Source organism: Lutra lutra, chromosome 13 (genome assembly GCF_902655055.1).
Source record: "Lutra lutra chromosome 13, mLutLut1.2, whole genome shotgun sequence".
In the NCBI taxonomy this organism is placed as follows: Eukaryota; Metazoa; Chordata; class Mammalia; order Carnivora; family Mustelidae; genus Lutra; species Lutra lutra.
Window position 1 is genome coordinate 89,935,620 of NC_062290.1, and position 21,054 is coordinate 89,956,673.

Sequence of the window (21,054 nt, forward strand, 5' to 3'; positions counted from 1 at the left end):
TTTTTCCAGGCTTCCTCGTGTTCATGGTGGATTTACTGTAACTTGTTTTCGCATTCTGTCCTGTTGGGCCCTCAGACTTGGATTGCCACACCCCGGCTTTCTCCCAGGGGCCCTCAGGCTGACAGTCACACTGCCTGGCCCTGGGAAGAGCTCTGCCTTCCCCAGGCCTCAGTTTCCCTATTTGCAAAATGAACAGGTGGGATTAAACAATCTAGAGCCTTGCCCTCCTCCAAAGTCTGGGAGCCTGTGGCTCTGGGCCAAGGGGAAAGGGGATCTCCAGGCGGCCCTTGCCCGCAGAGGGGGTGTGTGTGTGGGCGGCACCTTCTGGCTCTTTCTCCCATCAGATGTGGAGTTTGGCTCTGCCTTTGGCCTCACTCTTTCTTCTGTTCCTTCTGCCTGGCCTGATCCATCTGTGATCCTACCCCCCACCCCGTCCCTGTCCCCCTCTCCCATCCTCTCCACCTGGGTGTCTGTCCTTCGGTTGTGGGTATCTGGTGCCTGCCGTCGCCCATCACACACCCAGGGCCTGGCCTGACCAGCGATCCAGTACTGACCGGGGCCACCCTGCCCCTCTCTCCCGTCAGGACGGGCGGATTGAGTTCTCTGAGTTCATCCAGGCGCTGTCGGTGACCTCAAGGGGAACCCTGGACGAGAAGCTTCGGTGTAAGTCCTGTCCCTGCGTTCTGCCAGGCAGCCCCTGGCTGGGTCCTGGATGTTGGTCCAGGGCTGAGAGATGGCACAGATGTTCTGCCTTTATGGGTCAGAGGAGCTTCCCTGGGGGTGACCATGGAGGAGGAACACAGCTTACCGAGGCAGGGTGGACAGATGGGGCTATCAACAGGTGTAGATGAGGACCGCAGGTAGTGTAGCCTTTGTGTTAAAAGACCCGCTGGCGCTGTTTTGATGACCGGTCTCATTCATGCACTTACTCACTCACTCAGCAGAGATCCACGGCCACGGCCACAGCCACAGCCACAGTCCATGCTGGCAAGGAGGCCAGGGAGCCACGAGAGAAGCACACAGGCAGGCGACCGCTCCTGTGGTTGTCAGTCTAGCCTGGGAACGTGATTCTGAAAAATCCCATAAAACCGCCACCGAGGCAGGAAAGGGAGGGTGAGCAGACAGGAGCAAGCCGGACTCTGTGAGGGGTCAGGAGCTGAGCCTGGCAGGGGGAGAGCTGGCGTGGGTGGGAGGAGGGGAGAAGGTGTGTGGAACAGGGGAACAGCATGTGCGAGGCCCCAGGGCAGAGCGGACAGGGGCAAAAGGGAGTCTGGAGACTGGGTGGAAAGAGCTGAGCCAGAATCCACCGCTCTCTTGGGCCTTTATGCTGCATGGCGCTGGCAACAAGAAAACAGTGGTTTCTTTTTCCTCCTTCTCCTTCTTCTTCTTTTTTAGGAATAAAGGAGGATTTTATTCTTGTAAAATCTACCCCCTCCTCACCCCCATTCCGGGCATATTATTTTGTTTTCTAAGTTGACCCCATAGCAGGAAGCTACGGGACTGCGGGAGGGGAGTAAGTTCGGTGGAGAGGAGGCTGACACTTGGGGCGGGGGACCAGCTCCGCAGACCCAGAGACCCTTTCATTTTACTTTTAGTTCCTTTAAAAAAAACAAACACACAACCCTAGTTGAAATGGTACCTGTGTCGATGTGTGTGTGTGTCTGTCTGTCGGTCCCTGTTTGTCCTGATGTGAATCCTATTTGCGGAGGAGTAGTGGGGCTCCACGGCATGCTGAGGGGCTGGGGGCGGGGCCGGGGCGGGACAGAGCCTGTCAGGCCCCGCCCCCCGCCCGGGGTGACTCCGCCCCGCTGCTCAATCACAGGGGCCTTCAAGCTCTATGATCTGGATAACGACGGCTACATCACCAGGAACGAGATGCTGGACATTGTGGACGCCATTTACCAGATGGTGGTGAGGAGTGGGCCCTGTGGGGTAGGAGAGGCAGCAGGAGCCTCATGTGTAGGGACAGAGCCTGGTCGGCCCTTAGAGGGAGTCCGCTCCCGCAGCCGCTCTCTTGCCCAGGCCGGGTTGTCCAGCAGAGGGGTCGTCCATGCGCATCTGTGAGGTGGCCCGCGGCTGGGGTGTCTGTGGGGCTGAGGGGGGAGGGGCAGAGCTTTCTAGGGCAGGAGGCAGAGAGGGCAGGGGTGGAGGCGGGGGAGAGCAGTCCGCATCGGGAGCCCGCCCAGATCTGGGGGCATATTTTTGGCCGGGACCCCAAGGCCGCATGGCCAGGAGCGCAGCACCCAGCGTGTCTCTCTCTGTCAGGGGAACACCGTGGAGCTCCCCGAGGAGGAGAACACCCCCGAGAAGAGGGTGGACCGGATCTTCGCCATGATGGACAAGGTGAGCTGCGGCTGAGGCTGGTCCTTGACCAGGGAGGGAAGGCGTGGGGGCTGAGGCCCTCGGCCGCAGTGGGGGGGCCGTGCAGACCCTCGGAGATGCAGAGCAGGTCCATGCAGGCCAGCAGCCATCCGCGTCAACTGTCCAGAGTTTTAAGAAAGTTAAGCCAGCACTTCTTTTCGCAGCCAGGATTCTTAACCGTTTTTACTTCTTGACCTGGACCCCTTGGGGTACCGCAGAAGACTCTGGGTGTCTCAGAATAACGGTTTTCAGCACATCGAATCAAGTCTATTGGATCAAAAAGGAAGCTAATGGTTTTGGAATACAGCCCTCAAAATATTTTTTAAAAGAATCTGTGATATAGCATTCTGTACGCTTCTTTATGAACAGGTTTAAGAAGAAGGTGTAATGGTGAGTGTCACCACCCCCCAGTTTCAAAGCGATGGCAGGCATTCGTGATGCCCGTGGTGTCTGTGATATGCTGTGACATGGCCCGTGACTCCCACCATTGACACAGGTCCCAGGTGCGGCTGGTTCTCTCGGGCATTGTCACCTACTAGCATCATGGATGGAAAAGCTATATTTCAGTTACGAGTTAGTGAATAGAAAGACCTCATTTTGGGGCGCCTGGGTGGCTCAGTCGGTTAAGCGTCTGCCTTTGGCTTAGGTCATGATCCTGGGGTCCTGGGATCTAGTCCTGCACGGGGCTCCCTGCTCAGCAGGGAGTCTGCTTCTCCTTCCCCTTCTGCCTGCAGCTCTGCCTGCTTGTGCTCTCTCTCTCTGTCAAATAAATAAAAATCTAAAAAAATAAAAGAAAAAGAAAGAAAGACCTCATTTTTTTCCCATCTAAGTTTACAGACCTGCTGCATTCTAGCCACAGACCCCCTGGTTAAGAAATTCTTATTTATATCAAACTCTTTTTTAAAAAGCGATATAACTTTGTTTTTTTGTTGTTGTTGTTGTTGTTGTTTTTAATATTTTATTTGTTTATTTGACAGAGAGCTAGAGAGAGAGCACAAGTAAGCAGAGCGGCAGGGAGAGGGGGAGAGAGAGAAGCAGGCTCTCTGCTGAGCAGGGAGCCCGATGCGGGGCTTGATCCCAGGACCCTGGAATCATGACCCGAGCCGAAGGCAGCTGCTTATCCAGCTGAGCCACCTGGGCGCCCCACTTTGTTTTTATTGGAAATTTGATATGGTGAGAGTAGGGCAACCCAGTGTTGCTTGCCTTAAATCAAAGAACACAAATTGCCATGACAGAGGGCTTATTTTTTTTTTTTAAGATTTTATTTATTTATTTGACAGAGAGCACAAGCAGGGGGAGTGGGAGAGGGAGAAGCAGGCATCCCCAATAAGCAGGGAGCCCAATGGAGGGCTCAATCCCAGGACCCTGGGATCACGACCTGAGCCAAAGGCAGATGCTTAACTGACAGAGCCACCCAGGCTCCCCTGACAGTAGGCAGGATTCAGGTGCCTGCCCGGAAAGCTTGGAGCCCGAGATCAGCACATGTCAGAGAGGCAGCGAAGACCTCTAGGTTCAGACTGCGCAGGTCTCTTGGTGATGATCAAAAGATGCATCCACAGCGTGTGGAGTGAGGGACACTGACATTGTACAGGATGGTTCGATGCTGTTTAATGGCAAGACCACACCCTCCTTAAATCTCCCTGACTCATACCTCCTTTATGTAGGGAAACCGAGCCCACCACCCACCCAGACTGGTGTAAATTCTACCTTCCCCAGTCACTAGCCATGGGATCCTGGGGTGGTGACAGAGCCTCAGTTTCCTTACCAGCGAAATGGGGATAAGAGCAGTGCCTCTTCTTAGGGCGGCCGTGAGGAGCCTCTGAGACCATGCATGAGACGTGCAGCTCAGGGCCCGCAGTGAGCCATCTCTCCGGGTTCTCCCGGGTTTCCTTGAGAAATGCTCCAAGACAGGGATTCTGGTTCAAATCACCGTTAGCCCGAGAGACCCACTCAAGTCCTTTTTCGTGAGCTCTGTTGGGTCTCCTGGCGTCTGGTGTGGGCTGCTCTGGGAGTGGTTTAAACGCCCTTGCAAGAGTGACACCAGAGAAATTCAGTGGGCTCTCAGCCCTTGGGGATTGACTGCCATTTATGGGAACTCATTGCAATGATAATGATAAGTATGGCGTTAGGGGCCTTGGGTCACATGCCCAAGGTCACCTTGCCAGGAAGTGCCCGGGTCTCTCGGATACCCGACTCCTCTTACCTAGTGAGCCGCACTGCCTCCCTCCTGACCTAACTTTGGAAGCTCTCTCAGGGCCAGTCCTAGGAGGGACTTGGGAGCAGGGGTCCAGGGTCCAGGCCTGAGGTCCCTATCTTAGGAGGCTGGTTGTCCCCTCACCTTCAGCCACCTCTCTCTGCTTGCAGAATGCCGACGGGAAGCTGACCCTGCAGGAGTTCCAGGAAGGATCGAAGGCAGACCCTTCCATCGTGCAGGCACTGTCCCTCTATGACGGGCTGGTATAGTCCAGGGCCCAGAGCCGGGGTGAGTGGAGGGGGAACTGGGGCTTGGAGTTAGGGGCGGAGGTGAGTGGGAACCCAGTCACAGGACACTTGGGATTCACTGGGTCTCCTGGGGGTCCTTGGGGCCTGTCCAGTTGGAGCTGAGCTGGTAGGAGGTGGCCTGGAGCTGGAGTTCCAATCAGCTACAGCCTCTCTATCTTTGTCATTTTTATATGCCCCAATTCGGCCCGAGAGTTTGCTTAAGTAGAAGTGTCCCTGGATTGGAAACGCTTTGAAAAGCACGGTTGTTGGGAGGCAGCAGGGTGGGGAGCGAGGGCCATGTGTGCCCTCCGTGTGTGGCCCGTGGAAGCCCTGAGTGAGCCCCGAGTCTCTTGCTCAGTAGCTCAGAAACGGTTTCTTTTTCATCCAGTCGAGTTTGCTGGATGTGCTGAGTCGTAGCGCCCGGAGAGTCCTCTGTGGCCGCAAGAGGACTGTCTCCCTTTGTCTTCTTGATTCTCCCCTACCTCTTTTGTCTGCCTCCTCTCTGTTCTGTCCTCCATGCTGTGTGCGAGGAATGGGGGTGTTGACCACCCCCACAAGGTCATTCTTGAACGGGCCTTCTGGTGGATGGACAAGGTGTTCCCTCAGTGTGCATCTGGGGAGGATTGTGGGACATAGGTTATGTGTGCGTTGGCTCCACTAGAGGCCACTCGAGTGTTCCCGTGTGGCCCCCCATTTTGGACCCTGCCAGCACTATCTCAGAGTTCCAGTTCCTCCACAGCCCGGCCAATGCTGGATATTCCCTGTCTTTGACATTTTACACATTTTGGGGGGGTGTCATGATGGCTTGTAATTTTAGCTTGCCTTTCTCTGGTGAGCATGGACGTTGGGGACCAAACCCTTTTAGGAAGTACCATCTTAGTTATCTGTTGCTGAATGCTAGGTTACCTCAAAGCAGGCACTGAAAAGATTGGACATCAGGAATTTGGCACAGCTTAGCTGGGGACCTTTGGCTTAAGGTCTGTTATGAGGACGTAGTCAAGCTGTCAGCCAGGTGACCAGCCATCCCCGTTTCCCCGGGACTGTCCCAGGTTTAGCACCAAGAGACTCAAGTTCTGGGAAACTCCTCAGCCTCAGGTAACCTAGATAAGCCTCAGCTGCTGGCCAGGGCTGCAGTGTCATCTGAAGTCTTGGTAGGGGGACACCCACTTCCAAGCTCACTCATTTGAATCGACAGCCTTGGTCACTGTGGGGACTTCTGCATGGGGCTGCTGGCTTCCAACAGGGTGAGTTTCCCAGGAGGGAGGGAGAGCGAGAACCCAAGTTGCAGGTGTCCATCTTTTTATAACCTGATCTTGGAAGTGACCCCTCATTGGTTTTTTTTTTCAGGAGTGCCTGGGATACATTAGGCTATGTGCATTTCTATATAGATTTTAGAATCAATGTATCCATTTCTATACACACATATGCACACAGTGGAATTTGATTGGGATTGAGTTGAATCTACAGTTCAGTTTGGGGGAGAATTGGCATCTTTGTTGTGTGGAGTGTTCTAATCCATGAACATGGTATATCCATTCATTCAGGTCTTAGATATTTTTCCTCTAGGACATTTTATTGATTTCAGCTAGAAGGTCTTTCACATCTTATGATAGATTTATTGCTAGATATTCAATGTTTTTTTTTTAAAATGTATTTCCTGTTTATTTCTGGTTTCTAGAAATTCAGTTGGTTTTTGTTTATTAATGATATATCTAATGGTCATGCTAACATCAATTATCAAATCTAAGAACCTACCTTCAATTCTTTGGGACTGTCTATGCTTTATTTCTTCCTCTCTTGTCCTTCCACCATCTTTTTCTTTGTCCTGCTTCCTTGCACTGGCTGGGACCTCCAGTGCAGTGTCACTTAGGAGTAGGGATGGTGAGCATTCTTGTCTTACTCCTGGTCTTGGGGGATAGCTTTCAATAATTCACTATTAGTTAGATTAGTTAAGTTACAGTTAGTCCAATAACTATCATTAGAATGTCTGGTATAGGTCTTCTGTTGATAGGTTTTATCAGATTTAGAAAGTTTCCTTTTCAAGTTCACCAGGAGTTGTTTTTATTTATGTTTATTTGTTTTAAGCAATTACTACACCCCATGTTGGGCTCGAACTCACAACCCTGAGATCAAGAGTCTCATGCTCTTCCAACTGAGTCAGCCAGGGACCCCTCCTAGGAGTTGTTTTTTTAAAATAACCATGGAGAGTGTTGAGTTTTATAAAAGAAAATTTCTGCAACTATCAAGATGTTCATATGACTCCTCTCCCTTTTTGGGTGTTAACCTAATGAATAGCACTGATTGGTTTCTGAATGCTAAGCCTCCCTTGCATTCTTAGAATAAACTCCACTTCCACTATGATGTGTTAGCCTTTTTACATATCATCAGATTTGATTTGCTGATGCTTTATTTCGGGGGCTTCTGCTGTTCTGAGGCTTCTATGAGGCAGCTGGTGCTGTTGATGAATTTACACAAGAAATCCTTTTCCATTGAAGAGACCTTAGACAATACATTGAAATAGAACACAAAAAGTTTATTTTTAAAAACCTTCATGTATAACCCAGATATAACTACTGTGAGCATTTTGGGTCTAGAGTGATTCAAAAAGAACGGAACACTCACAAAACTTAATACTCAGTAACTGGGTCACTTGGGGATATGTAATCAAACCAATTTCTAAAGGAATCATCCTAGTTGTTTCTCTGATCTTAGAAGCACTCGGTATGTGGCTCTGAGCCCCATGGTGTGTATGATCCATTGTCTCATTTCCCAGAAGCTTCTTTTGTGTATTACCACCAATGGCCTCATTGGCAGCTGTCCTGTGACATGCTGCTTTGTCTCCCGCAGGCCATGGAAAAAGTGGTACAAACATAGGTTCTTGATATATCCGCCCCCCAGAAAAACTCACGCAGTGTCACTAATTTCTTTATGGTGTGCGATTATTTTTCAATCACCCTAATTGTTTCTGCCTTACGTTTTTTTTATGAACACATATGTGTTTGTATTTCCTCAGCCACAATGAGTTCATAACCATATGTTGTTGGTTGTTTTTTTTTCTTTTTTTTATGAACAACTTATAGGAAACATTTATGTTTTCTTTTGGAGATTCAACACTTAGAAAAGAGATTTTTTTTTTTTAAGAGAGAGAGCACACAGGAGTTGGGGGAAGGAGCAGAGGGAAAGGGAGAGAGAGAATCTCAGGCAGGCTCCAGCCCAGTGTGGAGCCTGATGCAGGGCTCGATCTCATGACCCCGCCGTGATCATGACCTGAGCCAAAGTCAGAAGTCAGATGCTTAACCAACTGAGCCACCCAGGCACTCCAAGAAAAGAGATTTGTAGTGCCTTTTACCCAACTTGGCACAAAGTTCATGTCACTCTGTGTCTGCATGGGCTTTCCTAACACCATGTATGGAGACATCCATCTGAGTGTCAACCGCAACATGGTGGCCAAGAAGATGTGACTTTATTTCCATGACAAGCTTTTCAGATAGCCTTTCTATAGCTCGTCCCCAAAATTGCCCTCTTCCTTTTCTCAGGCTTGTCCTAGAACCTACTGGGTAGTAATTATATCCAACTTGTGTTCCATCATTTTGGTAATGGATTTGCCTTCTCAGATTCCTAATGTATCCTAATTGTTAGATAATTGTTACTGTTACATAATTCACTGAGACACCCCAAAACGGTGATCCTGTTTTCTATATCAGTAGAAAGGTGGTTTGAGACAATTGTTTTTAATAGTTGCATAGTATTCTGTTGTATAGCTGGGCCATAATTTATAGAGTCCTGTGCTGCGGGACACTTGAAATCTTCAAGTGGATTTTTAAAAAAACTTCATATTCACAAGCAGTGGTGGAGCGAATGGTGTAATCCCATTACTGACCATCCTCCTTCAGAATCACCAATTTGCCACCAGTCTTGTACAGTCTATACCCTCCCTATGCATTTTGCAGTTACTTTGAAGCAAATTCAAGACATTCTGTTATTTTATACGTAAATATTTCAAAATGTATTCCTGAAAAATATCGATCCTTTCCAAAATCCATAATAGTAGAAAAATCAATACTAATGCCTTACTACCTCCCCGCCCCGGCCTGTAGCTGGCATTCCCATTTCCTGTTACCTCACGGGTTTTGTTTATTGGAATCAGAATCTGCCATCCGTAGCAATTGGTCGATAGGTCTCTCAAATTTATTTTTATCTGTGTTTCCCCTTCACTCTTTGGCTTGCTGAACATGTCGATAAACATGTTCCATGGAGTCATCCGTCTGGGGTTTGCGGATGGTGCCCCTGTGGTGGTTCTCATGTGTTCTTCAGTTCCCTGTACTTCCTGGATCTACAGGCTTGCCCGGTCCTCAGTCTGGTTGTTGTTTGTTGAGAACACCTCCCAGGTGGGGCTGTGTGTGTCCACCAGGTAGCTCGTGAGGTCTGGTGACACCAGCAGCCACTGGTGATGACCACTTCATTCATTCATTCTGTAGTTGACGTCCTAAAGCAGTCTGTCCATTGTTGGTGGCTTGGTTGCTTCTACACAGGAAATCTTCCCCTCATCAACTATCTGGTTACTCCAAAGCCTACTTTTTTAACTGGAAAGGTAGTATAGATACTCGATTCTTCCTCCTTTTCAGTTTTCAAAAGGAGTTGTTTTCCCAACGTCATTTTGAGGTGACCAATGACTTTTTTTTAAAATACAATCATGAATTCATGGATTTAAATGCATTTCATGAGTTTCATCATGTTTGCAGGTGTAACCACAACACTGCAGATCACAAGGGTTCACAGATTGCCACAGAAGGCAAAGCTTGTGATTGGACACTCAGCCAAGTGCCCCAGGGTTGGCACGGGAACGGAAGGCTGAGAGGACACAGGCCTTTCCCTGAGTGACTCCTCCCTCCACCACGGTGGCCCCCGATTCTGGTCCCATGGGGCCTTGCTGTTCCCTTACGGCCCCCGCCATCTAGCTTCTGACTGACCCAGATGATGCTTTCAGGTCATGTCACACAGATCTGGGAAGTGGCCCCTTTTGGATCAGACACCTACGCCCGCGCAGTCAAGAGAGCAGAGACGTGCGATTTAAGTGGAGCAGGTTACGGAAAGGATCTGTGGATGGCGTAGATGCTGACAGACAGGACGGTCCTCTGTGCCTTTTTTCAAAAATAGATCAAGGTGAAATTCACCTAACTTAAAATTAACCATTTTGTTTTTTAAAAAATTTTTTTTAAATATTAACTTATTTTAAGGAGGCTCCACACCAAATGTGGGGCTTGAATGCACAACCCTGAGATCAAGAGTCACGTACTCTAGTGACAGAACCAGCAGGATGCCCCATCTCAGAGGGGAAGTGTAGGTTCCAATGAACCATTTTCAAATGAACCATTCAGTGGCATTTCATACATTCATGACGACGTGCAACCGTCCCCTCTGTCTAGTTCCAAAACATCTGTATCCCTCCAAAATCAGATGCCATATCCACTAAGGGGATCCCTAGGAGTGGAAATGTTGGCTCCTGGGCTAACTCTTGGTGTTTAACTTTTTGAAGAACCCTCAGACTGGTTTCCATGCAACCGCACCATCTTGCCTCCTCGCCAGCAAGGGTGAGGGTCCCCATTTCTCCACATGCTCTCCAACACTTGCTACTTCCCCGTGTTCGGGGAGAGCCATCCTAGTGGGTGTGAAGTGGGGTCTTAGGGTTTTCTTTGCCCTTCCCTGCTGACTCAGCCCACTGAGCTTCTAGGCCACGCTATGTGTTGGTTCTCAACGGTTGTCTGTCACGTGATGCTCGGGCTGTGTCCTGGGTGTCCAGCCAGCTCCCAGCTAGCGGACACTGAGTTGACGCTCGCCCCCTTGCTGACTCTCCCCCCAGGCCTGTGGGGGTGCGTCCCTGGCAGCCAGCTCTGGGCCTGTCTCACCTTCTCGTGTCTTCCAGATGCCTGGGAACCACTCACCTCCTCCGAGCCGTGAGGCCCCCTCTGCCCCAACACCGCCCTCCTGTGTCCACCCAGACTTTCTCCGCATCCACAGCCGGCCGGGCTGCCCTGGAACCGTGAGCCCCGGCTCTCCTCCCCCCTGCCCTGCACCCACCGCCGCCTGAAGCCACTGGCTCCAATCGCCAACCACCTCTGCTTGTCCAGAAACCAAGACGAAATGGAAAAGGCTCGAGCCTTCTGCAAAACCAAGGACTCAGCTGCTTTGCGGGCAGCCTCTGGGTCCCTCCCGCTCTCCTGTGCGTGTGCTTTTGTTTTTTATTTCAAACAGACCTTGAAAAAGAAACAAAAAACAAAAAACAAAACTACCTTCTGTCCTAGAAGGTGCAGACTGACAGATGGGGAGAAGGCTACCTTTGCGTTGACCTCAGAGAACACTGCTTCCCGCCTCGGCCATCCTTCGGCAGCCGGAGAGGCCACGGGAAGTCAGGGCCACGGCCACGGTGCGCTCGGGGTGGCGGGGGGTGAGGGGACCGGCCGGATTACTGCTCTTTGTCGTCCCATCCTCGAGCAGCGGAAACCCCCTGCGTGGCTAGGATGATTCATGATGAGAATGATTTTTTTGTGTGATAACAGTATTGTGCTTTTTGTGGGGAAAGTGAGGTTTTTTTATACATATAGAATTGATATCTTTTATTTATTGGTTGTTAACTGTTGCTGCTGCCTCGTGTGTCCAAAGCTCCCAGGGATGCGGGGCCTACCGTTTACATGTGCACGCCCTTGCCCCCTGCCCACCTGTGCTTGGGAGGATGGTGGCCGGCAGCGGCCAAGAAGCCAAAAAACTTTCTCTCCCTCTCTCTCTCTTTTTTTTTTTTTTTGTTCCCAGATACTGTGCTTGATGTGTGGAGAGGGGAAGGATAGGTCTCTTAAATGGCTGATGCACTGTTCCCCCCCAATCCCAGCCCGAATGCTTCCTCTTGAGCCCCTTTTCTCTGCTCCCCATCCTGTGTCCTCCTCTGAGTCCACAGTATCTTTTTCTGAGGACGAACAGGGGACATCTTTTGGTTTCACAACTCTTTGCTTTGGTGTTTGCTGCAGCGTGGGGCCTCAGAGCCGGCAGAGGGGTACTGGGTGCATTAGGGAAGGGGAGGAGGACACTCTCTGCAAGCACGTGAGCAAAGGAAGGGCTCCTTCTCCCTCCGTGGTGGGGATTTTGAAAACTCTCCCACTTGCTTTTCTGCCTGTCCGCCTTGTCCAGGAGACCACAGAGCCTCCTCCTTCCCTTCCCTCTCTCAGCTCAGATGCTGGGAGGGAGGGCAGGAGAGAAGGGCCGCAGGCAGTCCCCCCAGTAGCGACCGCTTCTAGGGGCTGTGGCCCCCCATGTGCTCATAGAAGCGTCTAACCCCACCAGCCAGGATAGCCCCAGAGCTGCCACCAGGAAAGTCAGATGACTTCGGGCCAGAGGCTGGAAGCCTGCGGCCGGCCCTGCTGTGTGATTGTGGGCAGCCCCCAGCCTCTCTGGGCCCTAGCTACCCCAGCTGCAAAGCCAGGAGGGCTTGGGCTGCTTGATCTGGAAGGTCCTCCTCCATGCCGACGCTGTATAACTGTGAACCTGGGCTTTTTACAGTTTATGATTCTGCGGTCGTGGCTAAGTTTGCCAGAGTCCAGCAGACACGGAACGGCCTGAGTCACTATTTTGTCTCGTGGCGCAAGTCTCTGGGGATGTGGCAGCGGTGGTGTGTGGGGTCAGACGACCTACCTGGCTCTCTTTGCAGTTCTTCCTGGTCCCTCCTGGACTCTTGGTCTAGAACTTTTTGGCCGAGAACCTCATCGAAGGAAGGCTTCTGGGACGGGAAGCAGTCTCCCTCAGTCCAGATCTGACTCTAGAATTCCTGCTTCTTTGCAAAGTCAGCAGCCTGACCTCTCCCTGCATACCCCAGCCCCAGGAGAGGAAAAGCTGGCCCTTGGTTCTCACTTTGAATTGTCCTTGGTCTTCACTTTGCACTTTCCCAGGAGGCCAGAGTGTCTGCTAATTAACCCAGAGCACGGCTCTGCCAGCGCGGGGCTTGCATGTCCGTTCCCGCGGGCCGGACCGCTCAGCTAGTCCCAGACTCCCTTGCCCAGCAGAGCCCGTGGCTATCCTCCACCTCCACTGGAAACCCCCAGATTCCACGGGTACCAGGACCGCTTTCATTTTCACAGGCAACTTTGTAGGTGGGGTCCCTCCAGGCCCCCGCGGTCACCTTCCTGCTCTGGCCGCTGGCTCAGAAGCCCCAGGACTCCCCACCTGATCCCAGCTCTGATCTAGGAACCTAGGGCAGGAGATTGACTTGCTGGCTTGGGGCTGGAGTTGGGGAGAGGGGGGCCCTTCCCCATGTCACATTACTTCTCTGGCTCCTGCCTGAGCCTCGATTTGCCTCTCTGGCCCGGTGGGGAGGAGCTGTCGAGTAGCCTGTGCTAGAGGCATCATCTCGGTAAGGGACTTGTAGCTCAGAATCACCCAGGGTTACCCATGTGGAGCCCCCCCCCAGCCCCCACCCCCACCCCCTCAGACATCCATAGAGCATCTGCCTATGAGGCCTTCCTCCCACCTTCTTGCCCTCTGACCTGGTTTGGAGCCATGGGTGTGGCTTTTGGCCTTAACAGGTGTTTTGTGGACCTATGGCTCAGGCGCACCTTGGGTCCATGCCCCGGGACAGCCCGGAGCCCCTGGAAGGGCCAGCCTTCTTCCTGGTGGGGTGCTGGACACTGGCCATTTGTGCCCGACGTTGCCGGGCAGGGACACTTCTGTCCCCTTCTCTCACCAGGCCTCTAGATCTGGAATCCTGAGCAGCTGTGGGCCTCTGTCCCCAGCAGCGATTTCCACCCGAGGCCCAGAGCAGTCACATGCTGCTCTCCGGGGGTTCCAGACCCACTAGTGGCCAGGCTCTCCGTCCCTCTGCTGACCCTAGCAGCGGCCCTGGCCTCTTCCTCACAGCGTCCCCTCCCCACTCTGTGTTGATGGCACCGAGGAGAATGCCACAGTTCCTGGTAATATAACCAGGCAACATTTTGAGTAACGTCTAGGAAAACATGTGTGTCCTCCTTTCCCCTGAAATGCTTTTCTGTTTGACAGCCAACTTCCTAGACGACAGGCACACCTGGGCTTTCGGGAACCTGTCTTTCCTCTAAGGGTAAGAAGGTTGGGGGTGCCCTGGCCCCCCGGGAGAGGCAGCCTCTCCCTGGAGAAAAGCCCACAGCAAGCCCTGCGCAAAGCTACCCGGTTCCCAGCGCAGCCCTGCCTCCGAGTCAGCGGAATCCAAGGGGACGCGGGCGCGCCCCCTGGTGGCGGGGAGCTGCAAAGGCATGTGAGCACCCCCCCCGCCCCCCGCCCCGAACTGGCCAAACAGGAGCTTGGAAGGGGCCAGCTGGGCGGGAGCGGAGGAGGGGGCTTCGATCTCACCTGGGCACTGGGCTTCAGCCCGGTATTATCGGCAGCGTGTCTCCCAGATGCCCCTCTTCTAAGTCTCCCTCCCGGGGATAGCAAGTTAATTAGCATAAGGGCACCGTGATGGGAAGCCTTGCCCTCTACCCATTTTTTTAATATCTGCGGAATAAACCCAATGGTTGATTTTTGAATGAATAAAAGGCTTTTGTTGAATAAACAGCTGGTCCCATCTTCTGTCTTGGCATCTAGGCTCAGGCTCTGTCTACTGCCCGGAACTGGGACAAACGAAGAATACCCTCCAGCCCTCCCTTCCCCCCACCCCCTCCCCCTTGTCCCGAAGCGTGTACATTTCCGTTTTCCCCACGTCTTTGCAGGGGCCCGGGGCTCCACGGAGGGCCATACGCTCTCAGTCTGACTCAGTGACCGGCTCTCTCTGAGACTCGGGGCAAGTGGCTCCTTGCTCAGTTCCTCTGTCCCTCGGATGGGAGCAGGGGTCTGCTCAGCTCCCCCGCCCCCCGCCCCGGGAGGCCAAGCAAGGAAAGGAGAGCGGGCACGAGCATGGGGCTCAGAGCACCTTGCAGAGGTGGAAGGCCGTGGGGCAGTCTGTGTTGTCCCGGTGGCCCCCACCCGGTGCCTGCAACTTTGTAAAGGAATTTGGGCAACTCTTAACAAAAAAAAAAAAAAAAAAAAAAAAAAAAAAAATATATATATATATATATATATATATATATATGCAATGTTTCCTGGCTATTGTTGTATTCTTTCTGTTTGCCTTTCCAACCCCCTCTGAGCCTCTTTTTGGGGTGCTGTCCTGTCTGAATCCAATGGTTTGTGTCTCTGGGGAAGCAGCAGGCCATCGCCCTGGGGTGCAGGTGGGGGCGGGGTGAGGCCCCAGGGTGGAGAAGGGCCCCGCAGCGCGCCCAGGCCTCCTCTCTTGATGTATGTCTTCCATGTCACGCCAATTAAACACGCTTCCTGACTTGTCCTGGCCTCCCTTGTGTGGACCTGTTGCTTTGTCTGTTTCTGTTCTTTTTCGTTTCATTTTTAGGCTTCCTCCTCCTCCTGTGACACCCTTCCTCTTGCTTTGGGTGTTGTCTGTCCAGTGTCCCCAAGATAGAGACTGTGTAAGACGAGAGCCTTGGGCGTCATGATGAAATAGAACATTTCAGGGCGTGTGGTGGGAAGCCCAGAGTTCACCAGGGTGAGCCCCTCACCCCGCTGTCTTGCTCCCAGCCAGCACGTCCATTCCTGCCTCTGTCCTCTCCTGGGGCTCTCTAAGGGGTTTCTCTAAAGGTTTTCCATGGTGTGAAAACGAGACTAGGGGCCTGGACTAGTTCTGGTCGGGGGTGGGGGGCAGGGGCTGGCTGTGTCAGGGCGACCCAGAGGGCCAGACTTGCTTCCAGAGTTGCTGATTAGCTAGCACCCCGCAGAACGCCTCGGCCTAGCAGGGTCTGGAATAAAGACTAGAACTCCTCTAGACATGTGACAGCAAGTCAAAGACCATGTGGGAAGGCCGTGTGGGGTGGTCGTTAGGGACGCAGATTCCAGAATCAGACCTGGTTCCCAGCCATGTTCCACCACTTGATTTTCGGCCAGCATTCTAACTGATGGGGTTTTCTGACAAAGATGTGGGCCCCCAATCAGAGGCAGATGATGGCTCCACAGACACACCGCCCCCATAACCACACCTCCCCCACCCCGACCAGCAACCTTGCCACCAGAAAGAATTATAACAAAAGCGGGTCTTAGTCTGCTAAATGTCCAAATATTTACTTGCAAGCAGGTACCAAGGATCCACACACCTGTACCCATCTCTGCAAGGAGTTGGGGGGACAAGGACCCCAGGGCCCTGCCCCAGGGCAGAGCTCTGATGGGGGAGGGTCTTATGTCTCTTTTTTTTTTTCTTAGATTTTATTTATTTATTTGACACACAGAGCAAGAGATCACAAGTAGGCAGAGAGAGGGGGAAGCAGGCTCACTGCTGAGCAGAGCCCAATGTGGGGCTTGATCCCAGGACCCTGAGATCATGACCTGAGCCGAAGGCAGAGGTTTAACCCACTGAGCCACCCAGGCACTCCAGGTCTCATGTCTCTTGAGCCCTTTTAGCAGCAGATGTAGCTACATGAAATAAAGGACTACATTTCCCAGCTTCCCTTGTAATGAGTTTGGCCACATGACTCAGTTCTGACCAATGGGGTGAGAGCAATGAGCATAACTCTTTCAAAGCCCTTTCCCTCTGGTTGGACCAAGGACTCAGAAACAAACCTTCCTGAAACCAGGGTCCCTGAACCTGTGGAGCTGCCACGCCAGCCCTGGGCCATTTACACAGGGACTGTTAGGAGGAAGAGAAACTCCTATCTTAATTAAGCCATGTTGGGTCTCTGTGTCAACAGCCAAATTTATATTCTACCTAATATACTGAGTAAGCCACTGAATTGTTTTATTTTATTATTTTTTTAAGCAATCTCTACACCCAGTGTGAGGCTTCAACTTGCAACCCCAAGATCAAGTCACATGTTCTACCAACTGAGCCAGTAGGCGCCCCTGGGTCATCTTAAACGATCGGACCCTACCTATAAAAGTTTGCATCTAAACTCTCAATTTATGGCAAAGGGATTTAATAAAAACTGCACAGGGCAGTGTGTCCCCCACGTTGCCTCTTCTCACTCACAGCTTCCCCTTTCCTCTTCCTTTCCATTGTGCCCTCCTCTGCAGGCTCAGGGACTGAGGGTTCCAGTGGGGATGGCTCCTGGGGCAGGGCTTTCTTTTGCTGAAGGACTAGGGATGAGGGGGGCAGAGGCTGGGGGGGCATGGGTGGACCCTACAAGACTTGGCTAGGCGAGTCTTTGCAGGGATACCACAGTGAGGGCGCTGGGCAGGCTGGCCTCATGTTGGGGGTGGGGGGCTGGGAAGGAGGGGGAAGAGGGGACCAGAAGTCCTCACAGTCTCTTCAAATTCCCATCTCAGAAATTGTGCCCTTTTCTCCAGAGACCCAAAATAAAGTCATTGCATAAGCAGATCTTAGAATTAACAAATGTGATGCAGCATAAACCAGCATTGTTCAGAGAGGAGGAGGAACGGGTGGGAATTGTCATCTGGCCGAGGGTGGGTTCTATTTTAGTCATGGGTCTGTTGGTTGCCCCAGAGGTGAGGGGAAGTCTTTGGGATATTGTGGAAGGGCTGCATCAATTTTCAAGGATTCCGACCACCCAGTTAATATGTGTCAAAAGGCCTTCCTCCTTTAGAAGGAGAGTATTTGTGCAAGGTCAGAGGCCAGAATCGGGACCTGGAGGAGAAGGTACAATGCGCCAGCCCTGGAGAATGGTGGGGAGTTTCCTGTCACTAGGAGAGAATCATCATCGTCATCAGGGAAAATCTCCAGCCTTCTCCAAGATTCAGAGTCACCCAAGCTCATGCATCAAATCAACTAGCCCAGTGCTGGGTTTTCTAAGCAATTTCTAGGCAACAGCTTAAAGCTAACTGGAGTCCTTCACCAGCTTCTACGAGGATGAATGAGTCTGATACATGAACTGTAGGGGAGGAAAAATTTTCCCTCCTACTCTCCCAGGTTCTGTGGCTGGTCCAAGAATTAAATTGACATAAGACAGATGAACGGGAAAAGCCAAATTTAATTCCAAACGTACACATGGGAGTTACAAAAAGATATTACTCAAAAAGGGGCCAGATGATTTACTTATGTGCCATCCTGAGCTCAGGAAAGGGGTCCGGCCTTGGGACTTCTAGGTGGGGAGGAAGCAATTCACAGAAAGATGAGAGGAAGAAATATATAGGAAACAAAGTTTGCCTTGCTTTGCAGATAAGTCTCTCAGGTGACAGAAAAGTGATCTCTGGTAATAGCCATCTTGCTGGTACAGGTGCCCTTTCTAATGGAAATTTCCTTTAGAAATGTAGATTTCCCTTCTACTCTGTTTCTAGAATTCTGCATCTGCTGTTTCTCCAAAATAATCAGCTCAAAATAATCCTGATGCTGAAGAGGCATATTTTTGGGGTGGCATATTCTGCTACCCTTCAGTATTCTGGGTGGTCACAATGTCAGGCTTGGGCCACGGCCTTGGATGAACGTGCTGGTGGTTTAGGAAGGAGCACACACCCACAGAAGGTTGTGAACCCCAGCCATAGATGGGCAATGCCCACCAAGTGACCCAGCATGGTGCCCATCTGCAGCCACCAGGGGCCCACCTGAATGAGCCCCTCGTGGGCTGGCCTTGAAGAATGACAGGATCTCAGTGAGTGAGGAGGAGGGAAGGGCATTCCAGGCAGGGGACAGCTGGTGCAAAGGTGCAGAGGTTGGATTACAGGAAACAGACAAGCTGGGGGGGGGGTGGGTGGGGGGTGGGGAGGCATACAGAGCTGATGGCAGCTGCTATGCCCATGGAACATCAGATTTTTCTAGGATGTGAATCCACACAGAAAGACAAGATACAGGCCACCTTCGGAGAGGTGAACCCAACACAGGCCAGGGCTGTCTGAAACTTATCACCCTGCGGCCCCCTCTCTGTGCTTCTTGGGAACACAAGCAGAAAGGCTCCTCTCTGTAACTCACCCATTTTAACTGTTACCCAAGTGGTCATAACAATATTGAGCCTGGTCACAATCGTAATTAACACTGCACTTAGGGTGTGCTGGATTCACACGCATTATCTCATTTACGCCTAATGGCAGCGCCCCCTTGAGGCCAGTCCTAGTATTATCATCCCACGTTTCACAGACAAGGATGCTGAGGCCCAGAGGGGAAGTACTTGTCCAATCTTACAGTCTGGAAGGGGCTTCCAGCCTCTGATCAAACTGTCCTTGGTCAGAAGAAGGGGGCTGGGGGACGTAGCTTCTGTTAAGTCCAGATCTGGGCAGTGGCTGTTCAACATTGATCTCTCCCAAGTGTCTCGTGCTCAGGGAGGTAAGGTCTACCAAGGAAGGGGCCTGGCCAACTGGGGCCCATCTGAGGGATGCCCAGTGTCTGGAGGGAAAAGAGGTTCAGAGGCAGTTGGGGGAGGCAAGGGGACAGGGGCAGGGGCTGGGCACAGGGAAGAGGGTCCTGCTCACAATCTACTTGGGGCTGGGAGCATGGGACCCTGAGGGTGCCCCAGCCCTAGAACCCTTCTGCCTGGGCAGCCAATAAGGCATGAAGTGTGGGGCTGGTAGTTGGGGGTACGCCCGAGAGAGGGCTCTCCGGGGCACAGGGATGGAGGCAGCAAGCCTGAACAGGGTCCCAGGACCCATCCTGGCAAGGCCTGGAGCTATAAAATGGGGTCGATCAGGGAATCCACCTTGCCAAGTGTTATCATGAACATGACCTGACAGAACAGGGAGCTCCTGGCAGTGGCTGGGCTCTCCAGGAGGTCCCACACACAGCAGCCGACGCTATCATGATGATGACTTTTCTCGCCCTGCTCTCAGCCCCTCCTCACCCCTGTCTCTGCCATCGCCACCTGTGTGCTGTCCTCTCACACCCAGTGGGGTAGCTCCTGTTCTTATGTCCATTTTCAGGTGAGGAAACCTAGTCCCAGAGAGGTTCAGTGACTTGCCTGGGGTCACACAGCTAATATATGGGAGAATCGGGATCTGAGGCCAGGCCTCCTGGACCCAAAGCCATAACCACCATTAGGACCCATCACCTTTGGCCTGGGGTTCTCTCTCTTGGGTCGCCTAGAACTGGCCCTTCCCAGATTCTGGAATTTTCCACCAAGCCATGGGGTTCAGTCCTCATGAAGAAATGTCATTTTCTTGATGCAAAGACAAGTCAAACCTGTGGCTCTCAAAAACAGCTGGCCCCCAGTGGGGCATCCGTGGCTGGCTTCTGACCTCTCCAGAAAGCAAGGGAGGCAATGACCGAGCCACTCCCATGACCCCGTCCTCACCCTCCTGAGTGCTCTTTGGACAATGCAGAAGAAGGGGTTTCTTCCACAAAAAGGGATCTGATTGACCTCCTGGTGGCCTGGGGAGGCCTGGAATTCTGGCTGCAGGGTGAGGTCTGGGAAAGACTGCTCTCCTTGGCATTTTTGGCTAGTTTCAAGACATCTCCAAGCCACCCCACTTGCTGTACCATCTGGCTATAAATTAAATACTTCAGGGGTGAGGAGGAGACTTTTCCTCCTCTCCTGGGGCTTCCCACCTCACCAGCGTAACGTAGTTATGTTCCTGCCCGGGCTCCTGGTCCTGGCTGCGTCCCTGACAGCGGAAAGATCTGGCCTCTCTCAGCCTCCCTTTCCTCGTGTGTAAAGTGGGGACAACAGAAGCACATTTCTTTTCTTTTCTTTTCTTTTCTTTTCTTTTCTTTTCTTTTCTTTTCTTTTCTTTTCTTTCTTTCTTTCTTTCTTTCTTTCTTTCTTTCTTTCTTTCTTTCTTCTTTCTCTTTTCTTTTTGTAATCAAGAATCAATGAAATGACATGTCTGGAGGCCTTTCACAAAGCAAAGAAGCTCCTATTAGTACCCAATGCTCACCATCCTGAAGTTGCCGTCCCTTTCATTTGGCCCCATTTGGGTCCAGTGATAAGACCCTCGGCTTCTATTTCTCCCCACTTCTGCCCCTGGAGAGACTGTCTTCAAGATCCTGGTCCGAGTCCCAAATTCTAGAGGAAAACACGGAATGTAAAACCATTTGTAGGGCGCCTGGATGGTTCAGTGGGTTAAGGCCTCTGCCTTTGGCTCAGGTCATGGTCTCAGGGTCCTGGGATTTAGCCTCGCATCAGGCTCTCTGCTCAGCGGTTAAAGCCTCTGCCTTGGCTCAGGTCGTGATCCCAGGGTTCTGGGATCGAGCCCCACATCGGGCTCTCTGCTCAGCGGGGAGCCTGCTTCCCTCTCTCTCTCTCTCTGCCTGCCTCTCCGTCTACTTGTGATCTCTCTCCG

At 52.0% G+C, this 21,054-nt stretch overlaps 1 protein-coding gene across 1 annotated transcript in view; it reads left to right on the forward strand.

Moving 5' to 3' along the window:
• NCS1 (neuronal calcium sensor 1) overlaps positions 1-15,174 on the forward strand; it is a 50,762-nt gene extending 35,588 nt beyond the window's left edge. The window contains exons 4-8 of the mRNA XM_047700058.1: positions 585-663; positions 1,823-1,911; positions 2,266-2,343; positions 4,726-4,843; positions 10,766-15,174. Coding sequence (XP_047556014.1) covers positions 585-663; positions 1,823-1,911; positions 2,266-2,343; positions 4,726-4,824 — 345 coding nt within the window. The 3' untranslated portion in view covers positions 4,825-4,843; positions 10,766-15,174. The remainder of the gene's footprint in view (positions 1-584; positions 664-1,822; positions 1,912-2,265; positions 2,344-4,725; positions 4,844-10,765) is intronic.
• The last annotated feature ends 5,880 nt before the right edge of the window (positions 15,175-21,054 follow it).